This window comes from Lepidochelys olivacea (assembly GCF_965140295.1).
Source record: "Lepidochelys olivacea isolate rLepOli2 genome assembly, chromosome: 5".
Taxonomy (NCBI): domain Eukaryota; kingdom Metazoa; phylum Chordata; order Testudines; family Cheloniidae; genus Lepidochelys; species Lepidochelys olivacea.
The window spans coordinates 104,289,767-104,316,534 of NC_140415.1; the positions used below are offsets into that span (position 1 = coordinate 104,289,767).

At 43.7% G+C, this 26,768-nt stretch overlaps 2 protein-coding genes across 11 annotated transcripts in view; one reads left to right on the plus strand and one right to left on the minus strand.

The window, feature by feature from the left end:
* The window catches only part of RIC1 (RIC1 homolog, RAB6A GEF complex partner 1), a 79,473-nt gene extending 76,412 nt beyond the window's left edge, over positions 1-3,061 (plus strand). For 2 of the 3 annotated variants that reach the window (XM_084628415.1, XM_084628416.1), the window contains exons 24-26: positions 389-566; positions 702-890; positions 1,574-3,061. In XM_084628415.1, coding sequence (XP_084484541.1) covers positions 389-566; positions 702-890; positions 1,574-1,859 — 653 coding nt within the window. In that variant the 3' untranslated portion in view covers positions 1,860-3,061. The remainder of the gene's footprint in view (positions 1-388; positions 567-701; positions 891-1,573) is intronic. The other variant, XM_084628417.1, reaches the window with a different exon arrangement.
* The window catches only part of ERMP1 (endoplasmic reticulum metallopeptidase 1), a 62,948-nt gene that overhangs the window by 5,463 nt on the left and 30,717 nt on the right, over positions 1-26,768 (minus strand). For 3 of the 8 annotated variants that reach the window (XR_014711677.1, XR_014711678.1, XR_014711681.1), the window contains exons 10-16: positions 26,323-26,513; positions 25,065-25,217; positions 13,311-13,513; positions 12,589-12,704; positions 11,901-12,064; positions 6,894-10,337; positions 5,106-6,073 (exon numbers count right to left, since the gene is read on the minus strand). Coding sequence is in view for 3 of the 8 variants with exons in the window: in XM_084628420.1 (XP_084484546.1) it covers positions 10,173-10,337; positions 11,901-12,064; positions 12,589-12,704; positions 13,311-13,513; positions 25,065-25,217; positions 26,323-26,513 (992 nt within the window). In the remaining 5 variants the exon portion in view is untranslated. Of the gene's footprint in view, positions 1-5,105; positions 6,074-6,632; positions 10,338-11,900; positions 12,065-12,588; positions 12,705-13,310; positions 13,514-25,064; positions 25,218-26,322; positions 26,514-26,768 lie in introns of those variants that run through there. The other 5 variants (XM_084628420.1, XM_084628418.1, XR_014711680.1 and 2 more) reach the window with 4 other exon arrangements.

Consider the following 26,768-nt stretch of genomic DNA (forward strand, 5'->3'; position numbering starts at 1 on the left):
CCTGTTATATACATATTACTCTTTCTACCCAGTTTATCCTGCAGGATTGTCTTTACCTGGTACAAACAAGAATTGCTACTGAAGAAATAGCTTGCACCAAGAAAAGCAAGTCTATCTTTAAGTATATATTAATCTAATGCACCAACAAGGCCCTTAAATCCTTAGAAGGACAATATACTTAAATTCAGATTGCTCCTGGCTAACTACTAGCTGTTCAGTACCCAATAACACTCTTACTGAATCGCAAAGCTAGTTACATTAGTATGTAAATGTTTAACTATTAAATGTCACCAGTCAGTTTCTGGAGGAAGCAGTGCAAAAGAAAACATTGACACCTGATAAATTAATAGATGGCTTTCCAAATATCCTGTTTAATGTATTTTGGTAGGTGATGAATGCAGCATTGGTTCAGCAACAGACCTGACGGAAACAAGTTCTATTGTGGATGGTGACTGGACCATGGTGGATGAAAACATCTCCACTCTAAGTTTAACACAGTCAGAGCTGGAACATATCTCTCTGGAATTGGCTAGTAAAGGACCACACAAGTCACAGGTCCAACTACGGTAAGTTACATCATCATAAGATGACTTGAGACTAAAATATGTTCAGTCTTGCTTTTAGCATGTGTATGATCTAGCGTTGTTCTGAATTTTGAGGGGAAAAAGCGTGCCACTGCATGAACTGTTTTGTTCTCATAGGTATTTGCTACACATCTTCATGGAAGCAGGATGTCTGGACTGGTGCATTATCATCGGCCTTATTCTCAGAGAATCTTCAATAATCAACCAGGTTTTTATCTTAATGCAGTCCTCTGATGCTGATGGAGAGATCTGGCAGAATATCAAGACTGGGCTACATGCTGTAGACAGATGGGCTTCCACAGATTGGTAAGTGTCATTGCAGCAGATTAGTTTTGATAGATGGCTGAATATAGAATTTGTAAGTAGTTCAATTTGGGGTTTATATTTACTCGTGTGAGGTTTTTCACTAATTTTTTAGATTGCAATCTCTTTTCTTCCTGTGTGTTTGTACAAGACCTGGAACACTGGGGCCTTGATCCTGTCTGAGGCTTTTCGGTGCCACTGCAATATACTGATTAAATTTTCAATGCAACTAGAAACCTATCACTTTCCATTTTTACTAATTACAGAACACAGTGCTGTGTTTTCCACTATTACTTTGTAAGTTTTAAAATTCTTTTGAATAAATGAAGGGACCCTCTTATTACAATATATAATTTGGTATTTTGACAACGTTCCACTACTTGGTTCTCCATTTACATTGACTTCACTAAGAGTTTAGGCGCTCAGAAGAGAATTTACCTTAGCAGCTTCCCTAAAGAAATCCACAGGGAAGACAGCTCTGTAACAGTCTGTTATAATGCAGAGTCCCCTGAAACAATGGTCTCTATTTGAATTGCTGTCACTGTTTGACCCCATGTGCTTTACGCAAGAGCTCAAATAGATGTGCCTACAGTAATGATTTACTGCTGAAGCCTAGAGGGCAGATTGTGAATGAAGTGCTATTTTTAGTTCACGGCATAGTTACCTCTTCCTCCTTTGTTCTTTAGCCCTGGGTACAAGCCATTTTTAAATGTCATCAAGCCACAGCTCCAGAAACTAAGCGAGATATCAGAAGAGCAAGTGCAGCCTGAAGCTTTTCAACCAGTGAACCCCTGTAAGGTTACTGAACAAGCCAGCCCAAGGGCAGAGGAAAGCCGGAGTTTGACCTGCCATAGCACTAGCCCTCAGAGCGATAGTGGAAGTAACAGTGTGAGTCGACATGAAGAGGACATGTCTGGGGCAGAGGAGGAGGATCCTCTCCAGGAGGGAAGTTATGAGTGCACTGTATCCTAACATGATTTTAGTTGCTGGAGAGATAAGTACACAAATTATCAGGATTGTAAGGAAGCAAACCAGCTTTCAGACATGCTTCCCTGGGTTGGACTTTAATGTTAGATTTCTACAAGCGTTGAATAGAGAATGTCAGATCCATGGATGTGTATAAGGTGACCTCAGATAAGCAGCTCACAACACCTACAATTGAAACCAAGAGAATCGTTATGTGAAAAGAGTTGGTCTTATTGTGAAGATGACTTGTTCTTCCTCTGTCCTTCTCTAAATTGAGCTTGCTCTTCTGGTACTGGATATTGATTGCAGAAGGACAGCAATAGGCATCAATGCAGATTTGATTTTATTTTAACATGCGTTTCATGGGTCCCTTTGCCATGTGTGTCACCTAATTTGGACAACCTTCTGAATATCTCCTATATAATGAGAGAAAGCAAGAGATGACTTCACAGTTTTATTATCATTGACACCTTGCTTGTTTTTCCTGTCAGACTTTAAAATATAAATTGTAAGATGAAGGTGGTAAAAAAGTTATGGCCTGAGTCAACTGGGATCTAAGTGTTTGATATCACTAAATATTTTGTATTAAAGAATTGTAAAGTGTATGTTTTTGTGAATATTCTTGTATAAATATTCTCAAGGGTGTGCTGTTCATGCTCTTGGGGTTGTACCATATTTTAAGGTACCTGTGTATTTTGCATGGTTATAGCTAACTGGTAAAATTAAAGCAGAGTTGCACTTCCTTCTGGATGTGGCATACTTTTACTCTGACCTATCATTACAGTAACATTTTAAAAGTGGCTTGATTTTTTTACCCTTGGCCACTCTGACCTACAATTAATTTTAAGATTACTGAAGGGTCTTATTTATTTCATGTGTAAATTCCTTTCACAAGAATGGATTTTTTTATGTAAATAGAATCACTTATGTACTGTTACTAAATTTTAGTAATATGTAAGCAGTGCATACTTACATTTTTTTCAAACATTTTATAATGTGTAATTAAGATTTTATTATAACTTTCAGCCACTGTTATGAAAGCTGGCTGCAGAAGTCTCATAGCTGCTTTGAGGTGCTTATTTTCCTAGCTGCTGTCCCCCAATATATGTAATATTAAATACCTGTAACAGTATTACAATTTAGATATTAGCTTGTTTGTACTGTGCAATCTGAATAAAATAATGCACCATTACTTATTTTATACAAAATTCCACTAGCTTTTTTATGCTGTAACTACCACTTGGTAAAAAAAAAAAAATCAATGGTCTCCCACTGCTGCTGTTCCTATTCAAATTCTGAAAATTTATTCTTCACACTTAAGACAGGTTTTTCACAGGGGTGAAGTAAGTGGCTGGTTGCACTTCTTGCTTATTTATGTTTTAAAGAGTTTAATAACGGTATCTGCTGTAGGTGTAATTTTGATTGCTTTATTTTGTCTTACATGCAGTAAAACTTCAAATCCTGTTTTGGGGGATAGATACCTGCCTAGTAAATACTTCAGATAACTGACATTAGTATGCTTTATGTTCTTCCATCCAAATTAGGGGACTTGACCAATAAAACAGTTGTATTAAGCTTTTGGTGAACCTTTAAATCTGTTAAAGAATACAGTCAACTTTTAACTGGCCATAGTCACAAAATATCAAATGAAAGTAAGCCTTTAATGCTGCAAGTAAAACAGGCTGAACTAGTATACAGTAAGTGAAAAATAAAATCCAAATTGTCATTTAAAACTGACAATTTATTTCTGGATGGTAAATTGAGTGCTGCACTAATGGATTGGAAAAAGTCTGAACTGAAGTTCAGATTCTCACTTCTGAAAAAGTTACAGGAGTAAAGGTAGATCTGCCCCCACCTGAAGTGAGCTTGGAACAGGGTGACCAGATTTTTGGGTCTGTCTTTTATATAGGCTCCTATTATTCCCTGTCCCATTTGCTGTCTGGTCACCCTAGGTTTGAACAGAAGTCCCTTGAAACTATACTCAGGACTTTTCCTACTGTAGGAAAATGGCAGCTACTGCTATAATTAGAACTTTGTGCTGTAACTTTTCACCATAAGCCAGTGATTCTCAACCATTCAGCAATCTGATATGTCTTGTGTACCCCCAAATTACATCTCACTTTCTTGTTTACCATAGTAAAATACTGTACTGAAATTTCAGTGTCTATGGCCATCCTTCTCTCAGTGTAAATAATAGAGCTGTACAAACAAGTAATTGTACTGACTTTTTACTAGTATTTATGTAAAACTAAGCAAATATCTGAGTTGAGGTACCCCTGGTTGAGAATCACTGCCATAAGCCTCCTAAAGTTTTTGATTTCCCCTCACAGCACTAAATTGTAAAGCCCTTCAACATGTACAGAACTGTCCTTATTTACATTCCAGCACTGCTATTCTATATGTACTTTGAACAGATATAGAAGAAATTGCCTTGCAATAATCATCTGCAGTGATCTCACTAATGCAAAGCATCTTAAACACCAACCTGGACACTTTTTTGGAATAGAGTATACAGGTTTTTTCCTTCATACATTTATTTCTTAACCAATGTCATGGCTTTTGGTGAAACAAACACAGAGTAAATTACTGTAAAATTGAGCAAGTTAGCAGTCCTGTTAGTAAAAGCAATACTAAAAACTTACAGTATTCTTGGTTAATGCTATATGCGGCTGGGGAAAGGCAAAATAATGAATTGGATCTTAATGTAATTTCAAATAGTATCTTGTAGAGGGAAGTATTAAATGCTATTAGTGGAGGACCCAAATTGCAGTACTTGCTGAGTGTAGGCTTCTCTCAGGCATGTGATGTGGTACATCATCACTTTTAAGGCACAGATTTTTAAAGCTACTTAAGCATTTAGGAGCCTAGATCTTACTTTCAAAAGCTATTAAAGCAGTCAGTCTGAATTCCATCAAATGACAATGGAATTTAGACTCATGTGCCTCAATAGTTTTACAAATCTGGGCTTAAAAAGCTAGAGTGGATACCCAATGAACATAGCATATATTAAACTAATGAAGAGTTCTGTGTAAAGGTTTCCTCTCACCAACAGAAGTTGGTCCAATAAAAGATACTGTCATCTACCTTATCCTGGGACTTACACAGCTGCATGTTTGTCTATGAGGTACAGCAGGAATTGGCTTGATATTTAACATTTTATCAATTAACTGGAAGAAAAGAATTACTGAGACAGTTTGGGGCTTAGTAAATAGTGACAGTGGGTCACAGATGCAAATGTAAGGTCATACTTACACGATGGGGAATCAATCCTGGAATGCAATGACTCAAGAGTTTGGTAGATAATCAGGTGAACATGAACACTACTGTAGCCAAAAAACCTTATGCAATCCTTGGATCTACAGGCAGGAGGAGGAAATTTATATTACTGCACTGGTGCAGCTGTGTTCCAATTTATCACCCTCATTCCTAAATTGTGGAGAGAAGAGCTGAGTTATTGGAAAATGTACATTATAAGACTCCAAGGTGCTGAGACTGATCAAGTTAAAACCTACACTGTGACCACAAATTTGATAGCTCTTCAATTTAGCAGAGAAATATAATCCAATAGCTTGAAGCTAAAGTGCTTCAGACTAAAACTATGAGGAACAGTTTACCACGGGTTGTGGTGGACTCTCCCTCGCTGGAAATCTTAAATCAAAAGATATGCTTTAGTCCAGTGACTTCCAACTGCAGACCCCTTTGGAAATCTTACACAGTGTGTGGCCCACAGGTTGAAAACCACTGTTGTATAGTAACAATCTTTCGTTAACCCCTTAGATATAACCGGCAGACCACAGATTGAAAACCAGTGCTCTTGTCAACCATAGGTTTTGGAATTGAAGCAGGAATTAATTCATGTGACTCCCAGAGCCTGTGTTATGCAGGAGATCAGAGTTTCTAGCCTAACCTGGAAATGCTGAGCAGCACAGGTATCAGCCTCCATCTCTGCTGCCCAGTTTGGTCAAGCAGTATTAGTCTTTACTTCAATAGGTTCACATCTCATGATCTAGAAGAGTTAAGCCTGAGTAATCAACAAGAGCGGAATACATATGGACACATACTCAAAGAAACAATGGTTACTTACCTGACAGTAACTGAGGTTCTTCAAGATGTTCCATACGCAGATGGGGATGCTGCACCCTCAAGAGGGGTGGCATGAAGCCATATAGAGCACATCCACAGCCCCAAACACACACTGCTGGTTAAAAGATTCTGATCACCTGTGTACAAGAGTGGGATCCATGTGTACAGAATGCACAGATCCATACTTACTGTAACATAATTAACTTATTTTAAAGCGTTTATTTATATAAACACACCACTGGTAAAGGTTTAAATTAATAAGACTTACAGGTGCTCCTGGAAAGTCTCATGTGGTAAGAGTTAGCCTAAACTAAAGCAATTTTAAAAAGACTAGACCTCTAGAAACTTCTACCACCTCACATGGAACAATTAATCCATTACTTGCTTACTGCACCACAAAAAGTAAAGAAAGGCTTCCACCACAGTGCACCTTTACCTTTCAACTCAATGCATGAGTGTGACAGCCTTTGGGCATATTGCAATTTAGTTATGAAGCATGTCACAAAGGCAGTCAAGTCCAATACTGTGCTTTATTAGGAGTTTGAGGCAAGAAAACTGCAGTATTAAAAAAGGTAGGTGAGTTCCTGAAATGGTTTACTGAAGGCTGCACTGTTTATAGTGTGAAATGAGTGAGTTGCATGTAGGGCTTGCAGAATTATTTCTAGAATTCAAAGAAAAAACTAATACACAAGAAACTGCATTGGTATCAGTTTTTATTCAACATAACCAGTATACCTGAATCCACCTGGCATTTTGGCATCTCTGATTACCTACACGTGATTTGTATCATTGCAGTTTTTAGATGCCTGTTACCCTGACACCTGCTAAATAATTCAGCAAACCTATGCTGCACTAAGCAGGCTCACCTACTCAGGTACACAGACACGTTACCCTCTTACTCCATGTCCACACTTCACGGAGAATATTTTTACGCTCTTCAGTCATGCCATGTCTTACCAGTAATTGTAATTCCCCAAGTCTCAAGTAAAATGTTGGGGCTTGCAGTGCTAGAAACAAAAACAGTCAGTCAGTCTCCCAGTAACAGAATCAGCATGTTAATAAGGCAGGAATTCCAGTAAGTCATCCCAGACAATTTAATTCTGCTATTTAATAAAGGGTGATCCTGAGTTAGCAACACCATTTCAGTAACAAAATATAGTTATTGCTTCACTGAAGTTCCAGAAGTTATTTGAATGCTGCACACTGACATTTCCCTCCTCTCCATGGACTCTTCTTGCACTTGTTTTTTTAAGTTTACAAGTTAGAGGCACAATAAAAATACTAATTTTGGGGAAGACAGTGAATGATTCTGGTACAGCCTTAATCCTTATTTAATTGCCAACTCTAGTGTAAGTGCAGTACAAAACAGTACATTTAATGAGACTTACTATACATTTAAGAAAGCTGTTAAGACTCAGATTTCTGCAAAACTATTACTAATAATACACCCCTATTTATAGTTAAGCACTGTACATGAAAGACCAGGTGCTGTTGAGCCAACAGTGTTAGTCTGGTGGTTTTCTTTCCTTTATGCAGTACAAAAACCAAAACAATTAGATACTTTAATTGGTCTGTGAGAATCTCAGTCATGCAACTCCCTACAAATGTATCCTCATAATATTCTGATTTGTTCCATGCTGGTTAAGTACACTCTAACTGAGCAATTAAAAAAATTAAATCAGCAGCTAATAAACCTGATCATAAGAACCATCTTCCCTCAGGGCCAACTGCAAGTCATGAGGAATGTCATCTTAACCATTAATTTCTCACATAGATATCCACAACACTACAGCGTGTTGCTTTAACTGGTACATATTCAAGAACTGCTGTGCATATAATTTGGCAATTTTTATTCAGGTGAAAGTGAGGAGTGGTAGATACACTGGAGCGTATGGCTAGGATACAAAGGGACCTAGACAAATTAGAGGATTGGGCCAAAAGAAAGCTGATGAGGTTCAACAAGGACTAGTGCAGAGTCCTGCACTTAGGATGGAAGAATCCCATGCACTGCTACAGACTAGGGACCAAATGGCTAGGCAGCAGTTCTGCAGAAAAGGACGTAGGGGTTACAGTGGATGAGAAGCTGGATATGAGTCAGCAGTGTGCCCTTCTTGCCAAGAAGGCTAACGGTATTTTGGGCTGTATAAGTAGGGGTATTTCCAGCAGATTGAGGGACATGATCACTCCCCTCTATTTGACATTGGTGAGGCCTCATCTGGAGTACTGTGTTCCAGTTTTGGGCCCCACACTAAAGAAGGATTTGGAAAAATTGGGAGGAGTCCAGCGGAGGGCAACAAAAATGATTAGGGGGCTGGAGCACATGATTTATGAGGAGAGGTTGAGGGAACTGGGATTGTTTAATCTGCAGAAGAGAAGAATGAGGAGGGATTTGATAGCTGCTTTCAACTACCTGAAAGGGGGTTCCAAAGAGGATGGATCTAGACTGTTCTCAGTGGTAGCAGATGACAGAACAAGTAGTAACGGTCTCAAGTTGCAGTGGGGGAGGTGTAGGTTGGATGTTAGGAAAAACTTTTTCAGTAGGAGGGTGGTGAAGCACGAATAGGTTACCTAGGGAGGTGGTGGAATCTCCTTCCTTAGAGGTTTTCAAGGTCAGGTTTGACAAAGCCCTGGCTGGGATGACTTAGCTGGGGATTGGTCCTGCTTTGAGCAGGGGGTGGACCAGATGACCTCCTGAAGTCCCTTCCAACCCTGATATTCTATGAACAAAGCACTAAGTTCATGCCATTGTGCTAGAGAATGATCAGCACAAACAGCTGGAATTAATTTGGAGAAGTTTCCCAACAGTCTAAAAATTTTCCCTACTTCCCCAGCTTACAGACACAATTTAGGAAAACAAAAATCAAAGATTCCAGTTTTTTTTGGTGGCTGCATTTTTCTAGAGGGGTGGGATTTTCCAAAACACATAGCTAACTTAGGAGCACAAGTCCTGTTGACTTTAAATGGGAGCTGTGTTCCTAAATCACTTGTGCTTTTGAAAATCCCATGCTCTAAGATTAAGTTAAGAACAGTTCTCCACAAATGCTTCATGTGCTTTAAAAGTCTCTTTTCACAATAGTTACATAAATCCTTATGGAAAGCACTTTGTTTAAATTAAACTAAACACGAAACCAAAGTATTAATGAAATGAAGTGAAATGAAATGAATTACGCTTAACCAACCAATAAAACCTACATAAAAGTACTTATCAAAAATATACAGATAGAAATAATCTAGTATGCTAAATAGAGATTTATAATCAACACCAATTTAGAAACTAGTAATCAAGCGGTTACAAGATGCCCATTCAAAAAAAAAAAAAAAAAAAAAAGGCCAGAGTGTGACTCAGTGCTCTGATGTACACGACAATGCCACATGCTTGCATCTCATGTACAAGTCTAGTCTTCATGTTGTACTTGTAACAGGCTGCAAGATCCCAACAGGGAAATAAGTAGAAGACTGTATGATTTGTTCAAACCTCCTCTACTCAAAAGTCACTGTGGTAAAGAGTTAGCACAAGGACAGAGAAAGGAAGTGACCAATAAACATCTTTAAACAGAACAGTGGAGGACAGGAAAAGAAAAGTTGTTAGTGATCTAAATAACAGACTGATCATTAAGTTTCATGGCATGAAATTTCCAGTCTTTGAAATTTTCCAAGGACACAGCATAGCCTAAGTGACTACTTCAAAACTGGTTTCATCCAGAGGTCACAGTAATACTTACTCAGAAAAAGGCTTCTGGCTCCATCACATACATGATCAAAAATCCTTTAGCCAAAACCTTATTTTATTTTAATAGGACGGGTAGGACTAAGTGTTTGTAGGTGATAGCATCCATATGTATTTAAAACCTGATGAGTATTTTACAACATTGTGGGAATTCCTTCACAAAGACCCTCATTAAAAAGTTACCTCCCCAAATGCAGTCTTCATGTTAGATCCACACTAGTCAAACTGCCACGTCAGTGCGAGAAACAGCTGAATTATAGTTGCATAAATATGGAGGCACTTCTCCCCCCAGCCCGAGAGGGCAAGACCACCCACTCCCAGAGAAAGAAGACAGGAACCCTGCTTATCCTTTAAGCAGTCAAGCTATCACAGAAACAATCTTGTGTCCAAAATGTTTGCCACAGATTTGTGAAAACCATCTTGTGCACCTTGCCAGAATGAACTCATGAATGAGAGTTGAATCTTCTGACACAGTGACACTAATCTTTCATCTTTGCATTGCTGCAAGACTAAAAGACAAAGAGGTCATAGGTGCAGACCCAACCAGAAGGAAATGTCCAGTTTGGAAATCTCTCCATTAAGGCATACAGCTGAGGTGACTTTTGATCTTCCCCAAAGAAATAATGTGCTGCTATGGCGAGGGAAACCATTCCATCAGAGTGCTTTTCTGCAGCCTGAAAGTGAGAAAAGGCAATGCCAAATTTACCAAGCATTACTTTTACCTTGGCCTCTTCATAGGTTCTAGATACCGTTTATTCCAGATACCTCTGCTGAGTCTTCCTACAAGCCAGCTAGTGTCCAATATACTACATCAGCCTCATGGTTCACTATTTTTAAAGTTAAAAACCTTCTTATAATGTCTGTTAAGATATACCAGCAGTATTATCTAATGTGAAAGAAAATCAATTTACCATCATGCAGAAGAGACTCTGCAGAATGGAGATCCCTGATAGAAGAGAGAATCAACAGACGTATTGGTATTGACCCGATATCCCAGCTGATCTGTATTCCGCTGCACATGTACAATGCCATTTACTTAAGACTGCACACATTCAATTGTGCTCAGGACTTGGCCCATGTATCCTTGAAGAGGTCAGTATGATCAAATCTCCAATACAAACAAGGAAGTGAATCTTCCTGCCTGAAGAGAGTTACTGTGAAAAGCTTCCAAAGGCTGCTCCTTCACCTGTTGGATCAATCTACTTGTCATGATTCTGATGGGCCCTGCAGCAGGCTCACTCATCACCAGCACCAGAGTTCCTTTCCTAGCAACTAAATAAAATTAATTTACCTTAAGTATACATAGGAGTTCAGCCCCCTGATCATAGCTACCAAAGCGGGGCTACAAGTTTTGCAAGCTCTTCCCAGCTCCTCAATCTCGTGTTCAGGTAACAAATAAAATTTCTTTGTCCGTCTGGCAGAGCTCCAGTACAAAACAGACTCCTGTTTGGCACAATGGGGTGCAAGGCCACTGGTGAGTATTTCTTTACTCCAACTTGGAAGATCATTTGGCAAGTGATCAGAATACCTTATCCAGGAATGAACCCTTGCTGAACCCGTGTGGTTCCCTATAAAAATTTCCAAGGGAATCAGACATCTTAAATTTTATGGCAATAAAAGATTCCAGGTATGCTGTGAATTATTTCTGGGAAACTTTAGGTAAGATGATGAGAGATGACTACCCTGGTCCCATCAACATTCACCTTGGAAAACAAACTGGGAATTGCTCAAAGAGGCACCTTAAAAGGGTAAACGTATCCACAGGAAGTTTACAAAACAAAGCCTGTAACTCCCTCCCTTTCTCAGGGAATGGATTTGCTACTCAAAAAAGAGTCCTAGTTTCCCAAAGCAAGTAAACATAGTACATGGGGAGGAATTATTTAGACTACAACAAAACTGCTCTGATTAGGAGCAGTGAGATACTATTAAGAAAAGGTAAATTTGAGCTAAATATAAAAAAATCCTAATGGCAAGACAGAAGACTGTAAAAGAGTCTATCAAAGGAAATAATGGAAGCCCCACCCTTGGGTCATTTAAAATTTGACAAGAGAATGCACTAAAATATATATATATACACACACATATACACACACACACAGAGTGAGGACAGCCTTGTATCAGCCCACAGAGGACAGACTAAAAGACAATTAAATATCATCTCTAGAATTCTGTTAATCTATGTAATAAAGCAAGTTGGGTTTATTTTTAAAGTTTTCTCAAATATTTTTCACTCTCACCTTCAACTCTATCCAGAAGCGCCATGCCACAGCCTGCAGCCCATGAGCGTAAAACACAAAATAATCCCCTCCTATATTAGCAACAGGAATTCCATCTCCAAGAGACCAGCTGGACAGTGTTGACCCTTCATATGGTCGAATGTACAGCGACATGTGACTGGGACCTACAACATCAGACAGGCAAATGTATTTGGATGTATTAGCAGAAGAAGGTGAAGAGAAACACATTTCTACTGCATTCTAGCTACTATGGGTTCTTCTGTGCCCAATCAGCTGTTTAATTTCATTTTGTATGAGAGATTTAGTCTGTGCGCTGCCAGTTGTCTCTCTCAATATGAGATACAGAACTAAGCAGCTCTCCTGTCTGTAGCAGAAGCCATAGAGGATCCTGTGCAGCAAGACAAATAAAGGGGGGTGGATGGGATAGAGTTATAAAATGGGCTTTAAAAAGTTCTAGCTAACAAAAGACAATTATTAATTCAAATGAGCCTTTAAGTTTACAATTGCAATATAGCCACAATTTTTCGAGTGCCTGGGAAGTTGAATTAGTTGATGCCAGGTTCCCAATTATGCATTAGTGCCAATCACTCCACTATCCTAGGGATAGCATAGCCACTTTCAATACCAGAATTTAAGCCTATAATGAGCATAACAATCACAAGAGCCAGATAGACATATAGCCACTCACCTGATACTTCAAAGGTTAACTTTGTAGAATCCCAGTGCATTTGCTCTTTGGCCAGAAGTTTAAAGTGAACAGGGTTTGCAGGAGAAATTTCTTCACCAGGAAGATACCAGTTCTTTCTACAATAAAAAGCATTTTTTAAGCTCAATGCAACACTTAGAAGAACCTTATAGTGCTAAAAGATTACAGACTCTGGGCAAAATGCAAGTCTTTGTACAAGGCTGGGTGGCCTTGCTATTACAAAATGAAGTGTTCAAGTGCCATTCACCCTAGAGGTGAAGATTAATGCTTTCACAGTCTGTGTCCACAATCAAAACATTTAAAAGGGACACTCAGTGAACAGCAGGATTGCCTCCACCATGCCTTTATTCCTCACCTCATTCTCTTTGACCCAAGCCATAGTTAACTTAAGGTAGAACAAGCTAAAACAATAACCAAAGTAAGGAATTTTTAGATGTGCAAATTGCCACCCTTTGGGTGGACACGAGACCATGACATCAGTTATCAAATGTTTTCTCATAAAGTTTCTGTGACAAAACACTTGCAGCCAGGGACATTATAATATGATGAAAGAGAAAGCGTTTTGCAGTGACAGACAAAAACGTTACAAAATGAGTTTTATTCTTCATCCTTCTATGGATCTTTTGCAAAAGTGTCTGGTGCGTCTTGGAAATTAAGTTCCATGTGGCCCTAACAGGCAGTGACATTACTGAGAAGAAAGTTACCTGAGAAGAAAGTGCACAGGAAGAATCCAAGGAAAGCCACAGAGAGGAGCTTTGTCCTCACAATTAGTTCTGATAGTGTCATTGAGTTCAGGTACGTGAGGAGTGATGTGAGATATTCCAGCATAGTCCAACCCATTAATCCATATTCCAGAGTCACTTTTTACCAAATTTCCATTTAGGCCATAAAATCTTCTGCTCACGTGCTGGAAGAGTGAGGAACAAACAGAAAAACCATCAGGCATTTGGAATATTTTGTGCAACCTGATAAAGTCAGAACTGATTCTGAAATGCCCATCACAACTGCCTACATATTTTTGGCACAGCGTAAGGTCTTCTATGGCAGCATTTTTCAAACTGTGGGTTGTGACACACTACTGGGTCACAGCATGTAAGGCGCTGGTTCCGCTGGTTACCGGGATGTTAAAAGTCTCATCGGTGGTGCTACCTAGCTACGGCAGGCTAGTGCCTACCTTTTCCAACACCACACTGCGCTCCAGAAGCCGCCAGCAGCGGGTCCAGATCCTAGGCAGGGGGGCTATGGGACTCTGCACAGGGCTCCACACACTGCCCCCACCCTGAGCCCCAGCTCTGCACTCCGATTGGCCAGCAACCAATGTGGGGTGCCTGCAGGCGAGAGTCACGCAGAGCTGCTTGTGCGCCTTTGCCTAAGAACCAAACCTGCTGCTGGCTGCTTCCGGGGCACAGCATGGTCCACGGTGCACCCCGATTGCGCCTGACCGGGAGCTGCTGGAGGTAAGTCCGTGCCCATGCCCCAATCCCCTGCCCCAAACTCTGAGCCCCCACACACCCGCACCCCAAACTCATCTCCAGCTCCACCCTAGAGCCCTGACCCCCACCCCCGCACTCCAATCCCTTGCACCAGCCCTGAGCCCCCCCCAAACCTGGAATCCCTTCCTGCACCCCAAACCCCTCATCTCCAGCCCCACCCCAGAGCTATGACCCCCTCCCACATCCCAACCCCCTATCCCAGCGCTGAGCCCCCCCAACCCCTCATTCCTGGCCCCAGCCCACAGCCCTCACCCCAATCCTCTGCCCCAGCCCTGAGCCCCTCCCACACCCCAAACCCCTCATCCCCAGCTCCGTTGGGTCACGGGCATCAACAATTTTCTTCAACTAGGTCCCCAGAAAAAAGGTTTGAAAACCACTGTTCTCTGGCAGTAGTTATCAACCAGGGATCTGGGGCCCACGAACAGGTTTCAGGGAGTTCGCCAAGCAGGGCTGGCATTAGACTTGCTGGGACCCAGGGCAGAAAGCCAAAGCCCCACCACCCGGGTCTGAACTCCGAGGCTCCAACACCCACTACCAGGGGCTGAAGCTGAAGCCTGAGCAACTTAGCTTCACAATGCCTCCTGTGGTATTGGGTGCTGGGCAACTGCCCTGCTTGCTATCCCCTAACACTGGCCCTGACTTTTATATGCAGAGAAACAGTTATTGTGGCACAGGTGGGCCATAGAGTTTTTTCGCATGTGGCGGGGGGTGGGGGGGTGGGGAGGGGGAGGAAACGGACAGACGGACTCAGAAAGAAAAAGGTTGAGAACCCCGGTTCCACGGTATGTTAGAAAATGTGTTTCTATCAAGTTTCAGAGTAACAGCTGTGTCAGTCTGTATTCGCAAAAAGGAGTACTTGTGGAACCTTAGAAAGGTGCCACAAGTACTCCTTTTCTTGTTTCTATCAAGCTACTTATATGGCCCCCAGCATCGTGGTACCTGAACACCTGCGCACATTTGGCCACTAGATATTGCTGTAGGACACAAACAGATCTTCTTAAACATCAGTGCTTATTGGACCTAGTACAGAGGTTGAACTCAAGTAAAACAATTTTACAAAGCAAAGAAACCAAGCCCCACGCACTCAGGGAAGAAAGACTGTCCCCAGATTGCACTTTCCAAATGTTTTATAAGAGGTACTTGCTACCCCCTGAATAAAGTCAGTGTAGCCTAGTGACACTGGCAATAGTCCCAGAGATGTAATGTATAGTTTGCCTGACTGAAGCACTTAGGATATGTCTACGCAGCAAATAAAAACCTGAGGCCAGCCCACACCAGGTGACTTGGGCTTGTGGGGCTCAGGCTAAGGGACTGTTTAATTGCTGTGAAGATTTCCGGGCTCAGCTTGGAGCGTGAGCTCTAGGACATTATGGGGTGGGAGGGTCCCAGAGCCAGTGCTCCAACCCAAGCCAACAAGTCTATATAGCAATGAAACAACCCTGCAGGCTGACCCCTGTGAGCCTTAGTCAGCTAGCACAGGCCAGCTGCAGGTGTCTAGTTGCTGTGTAGACATAAGCTTAGAGGGGAGATTCTCTGAACTTGTCCCCAGAATGACCAGAGGGGCTGTATGGAGACTTTTAAACTGAGCCTAAGTTTCTAAGAACAGCTCAAGTATGGCAGAAAGTAGAGGACTACTGAATTGGCTGTTATGGACGTCTAAGCAGTTTTTAGCTCTAGTGACAGTAAACAGATTCCTCCAGCTTTGGAAGGGAAAAAGGCAGCAACAGACTTTGGAGAGCAGGAATTTAGGAGGAGTTTACAGGAAATTAACACTCAATGAAACTCAATCTCCCTCTAAAGTACTGAGTCAACCCTTCTTTAGGCCTTGTTTACACAGGAACTTGGTACTACCTTATACTGGTTTCGTTAGACCTGTACAGAACACTTTTTCCCCACAACCCGGTGACCATTCTTATACTCATATTTTTCAAACAGCCTTTTTCGGTTTAGGTTAAACCCCTTGCCAAACAAACTACCTCTACTTAGCTTAACAAAGAGAAGGTTATGAGGAGACTTGATTATAGTTTAGAAGTATCTACATGAGGAACTAATATTTGATAATGGGCTCTTCAATCTAGCAGAGAAAGCTATAAGATGATCCAATGTCTAAAAGTTGAAGCTAAACAAATTCAGACGGGAAATAAGGCATAAATTTTTAACAGTGAGGATAATTAGCCATTGGAACAATTTACCAAGGGTCATGGTGGGTTCTCTATCACTGTCAGTTTTAAAATCAAGATTAGATGTTTTTCTAAAAGATATGCTAGGAATTTTTTGGGGGGGAAATTCTATGGTCTGTGTTATACAGGAGATCAGACTAGATGGTCACAACTGAAAAACACAAAAGTAGTGGACAAGAGTGTCCAAATGGAGCATTACACCCGTTTAATAATTCACACCTTAGATTATACCAAAAGGACTTTCCAATGTAGACAAGGCCGAGTGTGAATCACATGTTCCAAAAATCTAGGAATTACAAATCCTGTACTTATACGTTTTTCATACTTCTTTTCTGGGTGACTATAAATGGAAGTTACCTACCTGTAACTGCAGTTCTTTGAGATGTGTGGTCCCTATCTGTATTCCACACATGGGATATGCATGTACACCACGCACGTGAGTAACCTGCATTTCTTCTTTGAGTGAGGTCCCGATGCATATTCCACACATGGGAGATTAACAAGCAGTATGGTGGGTGGAGAGGATACAGAAGTGACAGTTAACTGCAGTACTGCTGTCCCTCCAGCCATATACACAGTTGACGACTGTATCAGGGCATAACGTCTCATGAAGGTATACAAAGAGCTCCAAGTAGCTGCCCTATATATGTCTCTAGAATGAAGTAACCTGCCCCCTTGTGCAATGTCTCTCTACCCATCATGGCTAGTTGGTAACAAAAGGGGTAATATAATCAAGATCCATTTTGAAAGTCTCTGCACCAATATAGATGGACCTCTTGACTGCTCTGCTATGGAAACAGTTTAGGTGTCTTTCTAATGTCCTTTGTTCTTTTCTCCAAACGTCCAGAGAATACAGTCTTTTCTTCTCTTCTGAGACATGTGGTTTAGGAAAAAATACAGATAAGTGGATGACCTATGAAACTCAAACTACCCGAGGTGGGGGCATAACAAGATCTTTTCTTTATAGAAAGCAATGTATGGGGGGCCTGCAATAAGCACTCTCAGTTCATTGACTCGTCTGGTCAACGTTTTAGCTATCAGAAAGACCACCTTCACGGATAGATGCATGTGGCCAGCAGTTCAAAGGGAGTCTTACTCAGTGATGATAGAACACAACTGAGGTCACATTGAGATTTGATCTTCACCACTGGTGGAAAGGATCTGAGAATCTCATTCAAAAATCTAGCTGTGACAGGGTGCATGAAGGTCATACAATTATTAAGTGGAGGATGGAAAGCGCAGGTTGTGGCTACATGCACCCACAGGGAACCAAATGCAAGACCTGAAGACTTGGGGTAAATGTACACTCTAAGATACCAGGGATTCCTGCGGAATCTGGACGCAAATTGTGTTGATGAGCCCAGGCGGAAAAATGGTTGCAGTTAGGTGAATAAAAGATGGTTACTCACCTTTATAACTGTTGTTCTTCGAGATGTGTTGCCCTATCCATTCCAATTAGGTGTGTGGGCTCCGCGTGCACAATCGTTGGAAGATTTTTACCCCAGCAACACTCGGTGGGTCGGCTGATGCACCCCCTGGAGTGGCACCTTCATGGCGCTGGATATATGCTCCAGGCGACCCAGCGCCTCCTCAGTTCCTTCTTGCTGGCTACTCCGACAGAGGGGAAGGAGAGCGGGTTTGGAATGGATATGAGCAACACATCTCGAAGAACAACAGTTACTCACCTTTATAACAGTCTTTTCTTCTTCGAGTGCTTGCTCATATCGATTCCAATTAGGTGACTCCCAAGCCTTACCTAAGCGGTGGGGTCGGAGTGAGATGTCGCAGAGTAAGGACTGCTGAACCAAATGCAGCATCACCCTGGACTGCTGCATTATCACATAGTGGGCGGCAAAGGTATGCACCGATGACCAAGTCGCTGCCCTACATATCTCCTGTATGGGTACATGTGCCAGGAAAGCAGAAGATGAAGCCTGAGTCCGTGTGGAGTGGGCGGTAAGGTGTATAGTTGGGATACCAGCCAAGTCATAGCACGCACAGATGCATGATGTCATCCAGGATGAGATGCGCTGGGAGACACCACCTTCGGGAGGAAGGCCGGGTGGGGTCGCAGCTGTACCTTGTCCTTAAGGAACACCGTATACAGTGGTTCCAATGTGAGTGCCCTGAGCTCAGACACATATCTCGCCAAAGTGATAGCTATGAGGAAGGCGGTCTTCCAGGAAAAGTACAGGAGCGAGCAGGTGGCCATCAGCTCAAACGGGGCAGCCATGAATTTGGAGAGGACCAGGTTAAGATCCCACATAGGGACTGGTTGTTGAATTCATGGGAACAGGCACTCCGATCCCTTGAGAAATCTGCTGACCATGGGATTGGAAAAGACCAAACGCCCGTTTTCGCCCGGGTGGAATAGCTGCCAGGTGCACTCTGATGGATGATATTGCCAAGCCCTGCTGTTTTAAGGACAGGAGGTAGTCCAAGATGATAGGTACTGACGCCTGTAGTGGGGCCATATGACTGAGTGCACCAGCAGGAAAAACGCTTCCACTTGGCTAAGTATGTGGACCTGATAGAGGGCTTCCTGCTACCCAAAAGGACCTGCTGTACCAGGCGAGAGCAGCGCAGCTCAGATCGAGTTAGCCATGCAGCATCCATGCCGTGAGGTGGAGAGATTGCAGGTTGGGATGACAGAGTTGTCCGTGGTCCGGACTGATCAGGTCTGGTCACAGCGGGAGTGGAATTGGAGTGACCACCGACAGCTCTAGGAAAGTGGTATAGCAGTGCTGCCTGGGCCACGCCGGGGAGACCAAAATCAGACGTGCTCTGTCCCTGCGCAGCTTGAGCAGGACCCTGTGGACTAGCGGGAATGGAGGGAAGGCGTAGCAGAGGTGAGCCTTCCACTGTATTAGGAAGGCGTCTGACAGGGAACCCGGAGAGCTTCCTTGTAGAGAGCAGAACACTTGGCATTTCCGATTCCTGTGAGAGGCGAATAGGTCTATCAGGGGAAAGCCCCACTTCAGAAAGACAGAGTGGATGATGTCCGGGTGAACCGACCACTCGTGAGTCTGAAATGATCTGCTGAGGTGGTCCCCTAAGGTATTCTGGACTCCTGGGAGAAACACCACATCAGATGGATCGAGTGGGCTATACAGAATTCCCACAGACGAGTGGCCTCCTGACAGAGGTGGGACGACCGGGCTCCCCCTTGCTTGTTGATGTAACTCGGAATGTCTGACATGCCAGGCGCACAGCTCTGAGTTCCCATACGTTGATGTGCAGGGATAACTCTCCTGCCAACTATAGCCCCTGTGTACGGAGGACCCCGAGGTGGGCTCCCCATCCCAGGGATGACGCATCCGTGACTAGGGACACGGTGGGCCACGGGACGCGAAATGGCACCCCTTCGCACACTGATTTGGGGTCCAGCCACCAGTCTAGAGAGGCTAATATCCCTGGCGGGACGGTAACCACTGTGCTCAAGCTGTCCCAACCTGAGTGGTATACTGTGTTGATAGCCAGGGTTGGAGTGGACGTAGCCGCAGCCTGGCATGCATGGTCACATATGTGCAAGAGGCCATATATCCCAGGAGGCAGAGGCATGTTTTCACAGTCGAGGTTGGGAAGTTTTGCAGGCTGTGGACTATGTTCACCAGGGATTGGAAGCGTGCTTCCGGCAGAAGTACCCAGGCTAGGCCTGAGTCTAAGACTGCTCCTATGAATTCTATCCTCTGGGTTGGTACCAGAGTAGATTTCGCGACATTGAGCAGGAGGCCTGGTCGATTGAACATGTTCATGGTGAGCTGGACGTGAGACTGCACCTGATCCCGAATAAGCCAGTCGTTGAGGTATGGGAACACTTGTCGAGGTATGGGATCTGTTGTCGACGAAGGGAGGCAACCACAACAGCCATGCACTTGGTAAACACCCTGGGGACCGTAGATAGGGCAAAAGGACGGACAGTGAATTGAAAGTGCTGTTGATTGACCACAAAGCAAAGGAAGCGTCTGTGCGCTGGGTAGATCATGATGTGGAAGTATGCGTCCTTCATGTCGAGGGCAGCGTACCAGTCTCCAGGATCTGGGGAAGGAATAATGGTCCCTAGAGAGACCATGCGGAACTTCAACTTTACCATGAATTTGTTGAGTCCGTGTAGGTCCAGGATGGGCCGAAGCCCGCCCTTGGCCTTGGGGATTAGGAAGTAGTGGGAGTAAAAACCCCTGTCCCTTGACTCTCTTAGACTCTCCTTGGAACCTGGGCGTGATCGGACTTCCTGTAGAAGGAGGTGCTTGTGAAAAGGGGCCCTGAAGAGAGGTGGGGGTAGAGGGTGCGGGGAGAACCAACTTGAAGGGAGTAACCCCTTTCCACCGTGCAAAGGGGAGGAGGGATAGCTCAGTGGTTTGAGCATTGGCCTGCTAAACCCAGGGTTGTGAGTTCAATCCTTGAGGGGGCCATTTAGGGATCTGGGGCAAAAATTGGGGATTGGTCCTGCTTTGAGCAAGGGGTTGGACTAGATGACCTCCTGAGGTCCCTTCCAACCCTGATATTCTATGATAGGGCCCAAAAGTCTGACGTTATGTGAGACCATGCACGGAGGAAATGGGAGAGACTATCTTGGAAAGGTGGGGAAGGAGCCTGAATGGAGACTGGTGCTCCGTCCTCAGGCGCACCTTCAAAAGGTTCTGCTTAGGCCCAGACGATGGGGGAGGGTAGGACCTCTGAGGCTGTGGTCTGAAGGGCTCTCTCTGCATTACTGGGGTATGCATTCCCAGAGAGCGCATAATAGTTCTCGAGTCCTTCAGACTCTGCAGCCTTGAGTCTGTTTTGTCTGAGAACAGGCCCTGGCCATCAAAGGGTAGGTCCTGGAAGGTCTGCTGCAACTCTAGTGGTAAGCCAGAGACCTGCAGCCATGAGATGCGGCACCTGGCTATGGCCGAGGTTAGGGTCCTAGCCACAGAGTCCACCATGTCCAGAGAGGCTTGCAGGGAGGTTCTGGCCACCTTCTTGCCCTCCTCCACTAAAGCCCCAAATTCCTCTCTGGACTCCTGTGGAAAAAACTCTTTGAATTTCTCAATAGAGTACCATGAATTATAATCGTATCTGCCCAGGAGTGCCTGATAGTTGGCCACCCTGAGCTGCAACCCTCCGGCCGAGTACACCTTGCGCCCAAACAAGTCTAGGCGTCTAGCATCCTTTGATTTGGGCACTGGGGCCTGCTGACCATGCTGTTCCTTCTCATTAACTGAAGCCATGACAAGGGAACACAGTTTGGGGTGTGGGTAGAGGTACTCATACTCCTTTGAGGGGACACAGTACTTCCTTTCCACCCCCTTGGTGAAATAGAGGCTGGCGATTGCCAGATTGTCTTGGCATTGGCCTATATAGTCCGTATGACTGGGAGGGCCACCCTGGACGGTGCCTCCACGGACAAAATGTCAACCACCAGGTCCTCTACCTGGAGGTTCATATTGCGCATCACCTTGCGGAGCAACTCCTAGTGGGCGTGGAGGTCCATAGGAGGAGGGCCCTAAACCGTAGTCCCTGCCACTGCCTCATCAGGCGAGGATGAGGAAGATACCCCTGGGACTAAGGGCTCCTGCGTGGGGTCATCACGTGGAGGAACTTATTGCCCAAGGTCCACCACACTAGGTGCGTGGGCCTGTGTTGGCGCTGGAGTAGTCCCCTCAGAACCATCGGGGGAGGACGGAGGGACGAGACACAGTGGCCTCTGGTACGGGAAGCCCCTGAAGGAACCCCTTGGGCCTGATGGTATGCCCAGGGGGTCCCAAAAGACCACAGTGAGGTCCTTGGCTCAGGTCCTGGCCTTCGTCCAGCCACTGGCCTGCACCATCCTCGCCCTAGTCCTGGGCGTGTTGGCCACCTTGTGAGCGTGACGACATGGAGGCGGAATGAGACGGCCAAAGCAGTGGCGAACGTGTTGGCGCAGAGCCACCCAGTGCTGTATGGTGCCGTGGACCAGTGGCAAGATGTAGAACGGTACCGAGATGTCCATCGGTGCCTGTGGTCATATCAGTACCGGGAGCCTGATCTGGATCTCAATGGTGAACTTCGACAAGACCGGCATTGGAATTGGCTCCGGGTCGAGTGCTGCTCTGACCAGTACCGGGAGCAGTGCCGAGAGTGCGATCAGTACCAGCCGTACTGCGATTCTGATCTCCACGAGCTGGAGCGATGTCACGAGTACAACTGGCGCCGAGAACGGGATCGGTGCCAGGACTGCGAGCGACACTGTGAAAGGTGCCAGGACCAAGATCGGGACCGGAACCAGTGCCGCTCTGCTTCACTTGGCGACGGCGGTCATATCAGGGATGGTTTTCCCTTCGATGGCACCACCCGCACCAGCGGTGCCACTGGCTGCAGGGGAGTCGGCTCTGTGAGTGGGATCAAGTCCTGCGCTGTACAGAAGGTCTACAGCATGGAGGGCAGCCTTAGCTCGACCGCAGTGTGCACTGGGGAGCTAACAGGCATCGGATTCGACAGCCCTTGCGGCGCCAGAGTGGACAGTGCAGGAGCCATTACTTGTCCTGTGCGCTCCAACAATGGACTTGGCTCCGGCGCGGGAAGTGTCGGTGGCTATCAAACTGACAACGAAGAAGCAGTCAGTACCTGCTTGGGCTGCTGCTTCTTCTGGCCAGGAGATAGGGACTGGCGCCACGGTGGTGGAGGTGCCGGGGGGGGCCCGACGCCGCGAGTCCTTAGCAGAGTCCGAACACGGTGCTGGACCAGTCGGTGCCACAGGGGCACTTCGCACTGAAGACAACGCCGAGTCCCGGTGAGCGGAGGAAGGGACCAGGCTAAGTGCCGCCTCCAAAAGGAGCTGCTTGAGTCTAAAGTCCTGCTCCTTTTTGGTCCTTGGCTTGAAGGCTTTGCAAATGCGGCACTTGTCCGCTTGGTGGGATTCCCCCAGACACCTTAGGCAAGAGTCGTGGGGGGAGGGGGGTCCACCTGTTGGCATCGGCTTCAGGCAAGCCGAGCAGGGTTTGAAGCACAGAGACCCAGGCAGGGGCCCCAGTACCAGGACGGGGGAGAGGGGAGAAGACCCCGCTCCACCCTATTAAGTACCCTAATCTAACTACACTAACTACTAACAACTATTAACAGGTACTAAGAGAGAAAGCTAGGGAGAGTGGAGATCAGCTACGCTGCGCTCCACAGTTCCAACGACCATCCCGGGCGGTAAGAAGGAACTAAGGGGCACTGGGTCGGCTGGGGCATATATCCAGCGCCATGAAGGCGCCACTCCAGTGGGTGCCTCAGCTGACCCACCGAGTGTTGCTGGGGTAAAAATCTTTCGACGATCATGCACGTGACGCGTACACACCTAACTGGAATCAATATGAGCAAGCACTCGAACAGCTTATTGTAGAAACTTTTCTCCTTTCATTAAAGATAGATTGCACCCTCTTGAAACGTAAGCATTCTATCTTTGATGCCCAGCCAAATACCAGGTTCTGAGTTGCACCAGCCCTGGACTGGGATGTTTGATCTTGCCCCCATGTCATGCTAGAAGAACTTGCAACATGCTTTTGAACAGACCCCAAAATCCTTTTATTTACTTATCATTATTGTTATTTTTGATTGTTATTTTCTTTGGAGTCTGGACCTTGACTATACCTTGCCCAAGAAATTTGGACCTTGACAAAAAATAATTGACTACCCCGATTATGCTAGACTATACTATAAAAACTCCTAAAGAAACTAGTTATACACAAGTCTTACAGGAATGGTGCAGTAAAAAAGATGCTGAGGACATGGAAGATTCTGACTCAGAGCATGCGGTGGTTAGAAGGAACGGGAGAGGTGTCAGCCCACATCTCCCTTTACGCCATTGGTTGGGAGCACGAGAACTATGGCACATGTGAGCTAATGGAAACTGCTTGTAAGAAACTCCGGACTCAGACACATGGGTGTCCCACATGTGGGATACACATAGGCACCATCGCTGAAAGAAGAACAAGTTGTCAGGAGCAAAATCAATTATCCCAGTTTCCAAATTACTGCCACTACCCACTACTCTGCTAAGAAGGTAATTCCACTACATAATACCAGGATATCATTGATAAACAGGACTGGTTGTCTTTTAAGTTACTAATAAGTTTTCTTGATGTCAGATCTCTCAACTGGAGATAAACAGAGAAAGAGGCTCCAAGCCCACTGCAACAAGACAATTTGCCTTTATTTGATAACACTTCTTGTTTTTACACTTTGTGGTGTTCCAAAGTCTGGTAAGACTTTTAACTATTGCAAAGCTACACTTGGCACTCCACCCACTCTTTGCACATACATGTGCACTCTAAAACTAACTGGGGAAGGCAAATCCTTTCACTGCTGAAGATTAACCCGCTATCCTTTCAGGTTGACCATAGCACTCCAACAAAATCAGCATATACAGAGTGCAGCTGAACCAGCCTCCACAGGAAATAGATGGACTGCTCCACAAGGATCAAAAGAGAGACAGTCTACCTAGCTTCCTGCATGCTACTTCTAAAAATATTGTTGGTTAGAACAAATATATGTAAGTATTTAAAAATGTTTATTGAGCCAAATTCATTCCTGGTGTAACCGAACAGAAGTCAGGGAAGAGTGGCCCACCATGAGCAATGACAACAAAAAAAGTTACAATAATCTCAAGCAGCTACATTATTTTAACTGCTTGGAAATGAACAATCCTCTTATGAATTGTCCTGTATCCAAGGACAAAATACCCTTCTTTGAAGGGGGAAAGGAAGGCTGAAGAGAAAAACATCAGTTTAAAAAAAAAGAATTTTTTAAATGTAGGCTATATATTATGTAAGGTTTTTCTTACCTGGAGAAAGACTCGCTTAGGCTTTGGATTAGCAGAATCAGAACTGTATGGGAAGAATACTCCACTGCAAACAAGAATTAGTGTAACTCCAAACACTGTAGTTAAAGTTATCAGTGTCTTCTTTGTACTTTTGGCAAGATAGATGAAGTTAAGCTACAAAATAAAAATATCAGACACTAGTTATGAAATTACTGCACTGAATAACGAAAGCTAGTGCTAGTATATTTCTAAAGATCTAATTTATGGAATTCAGAGGACATTTTAAAATGTGATTATCTTCACAAGTGTTATTTAATTTGATGCAAGAGATGTTAAGTCTTGCAATCTTAAATAACCAATATGCTAGATCTATGTGCAAATTTCCTGGAGTTTTAAGAAAGCACACATAGTTTTTTAAAATGTTCATTAGAAAATGGTACCTGATTATTTTTAATTAGAGGACTGTGTGAGGGCCATTGTTAAAAACAGTGTTGAAACATCATGGTATTTATATATTATTCAGGTCAATTTATACACAATGCCACATTCTTCCTAAATTACACTAAAGTCTTAATTAGCCTCCAGTATTAAAATATCTCAAGAAAGTTAAATTATGTTTTTCAATTGAGGATACTCTTCCCTTGCACGGATCTGTGCATCTCCACCCTACAGCAGATATATTCTTGTGTTCTGTCTAAATGGGTTTGCTTCAACTAACAATGTATTGTTTACTGCATTTAAACTCTCTCCTGTACAATGACTCAGTTTAATCTCACCATGAATGCAAAAGAATCATCCTGAATACAGGAAGGGAAGTTTATAATGGGATGGACCCCCATCTTCATAGACAGCAGGTTACTTCAACAGAATATTGACCAAAAAAATGTACTAGTCCTCTCGGTGACTCCTTCACCAATAGGGAAAAGCCACTGAGCTTCCCCATCAGCATCTCATTTTCATATCATGTATAAATCCAACTCTCTAGTCAGATACTGGGCAAAATTCAACCCTGTAATATGTACAACTTCAATCAACTTCACTGAGAGGAGCACACCATTATATGAAGGTAGAATTTGGCTTTCAAATATCCACAAACAGCAGCTCTGAAGTCTAGTTTAATTTTAATGTGTTGATTTAGCTACTTTTATGGGAGTTCCTTGTAATACGCTAGCTTTTTAGCCTACAATTAAACCACGATTAATTTCAAATATTCCTTTAAAAAAGTAGCTCAATATATAGATTACAAGATCTAAAAAAAAAAAAAAAAAAAACTCCTTACAAAATAGGAAGATAGAATTACAGTGCTGCTAAGGATAAAGGCTGCCAGCACTACATCAGGTGGAATTTCTGTACCACTTCGACCCATGATGGGAATGAACATTTCAAATATCGTCCAGGTGAGGTACATTATATACAGGTATGGAATAAACATTCCCAGCATGTAAATCACAACAAATCTTATTGTGGCACCTACAGGAGAGAGGAAAAAAACAAGCAAGCATTATATTCTGTAGCCTGTTAAGATACAGAATTTACAGTTTTAATTAGTTACTGTATATAATATCAAGGCACAAATACAAGCTATTTCCAAGGGCGAGGTCCATCTACATGGACAGAAGGCTCCATTTGGTACAGACCATGCCAGTGCAAGACATTTTTAAAGCCACATAATACTATATTGGTATTGTGAAAAAAGCGAAACAGACTTTTGTCTCAATATCGGTG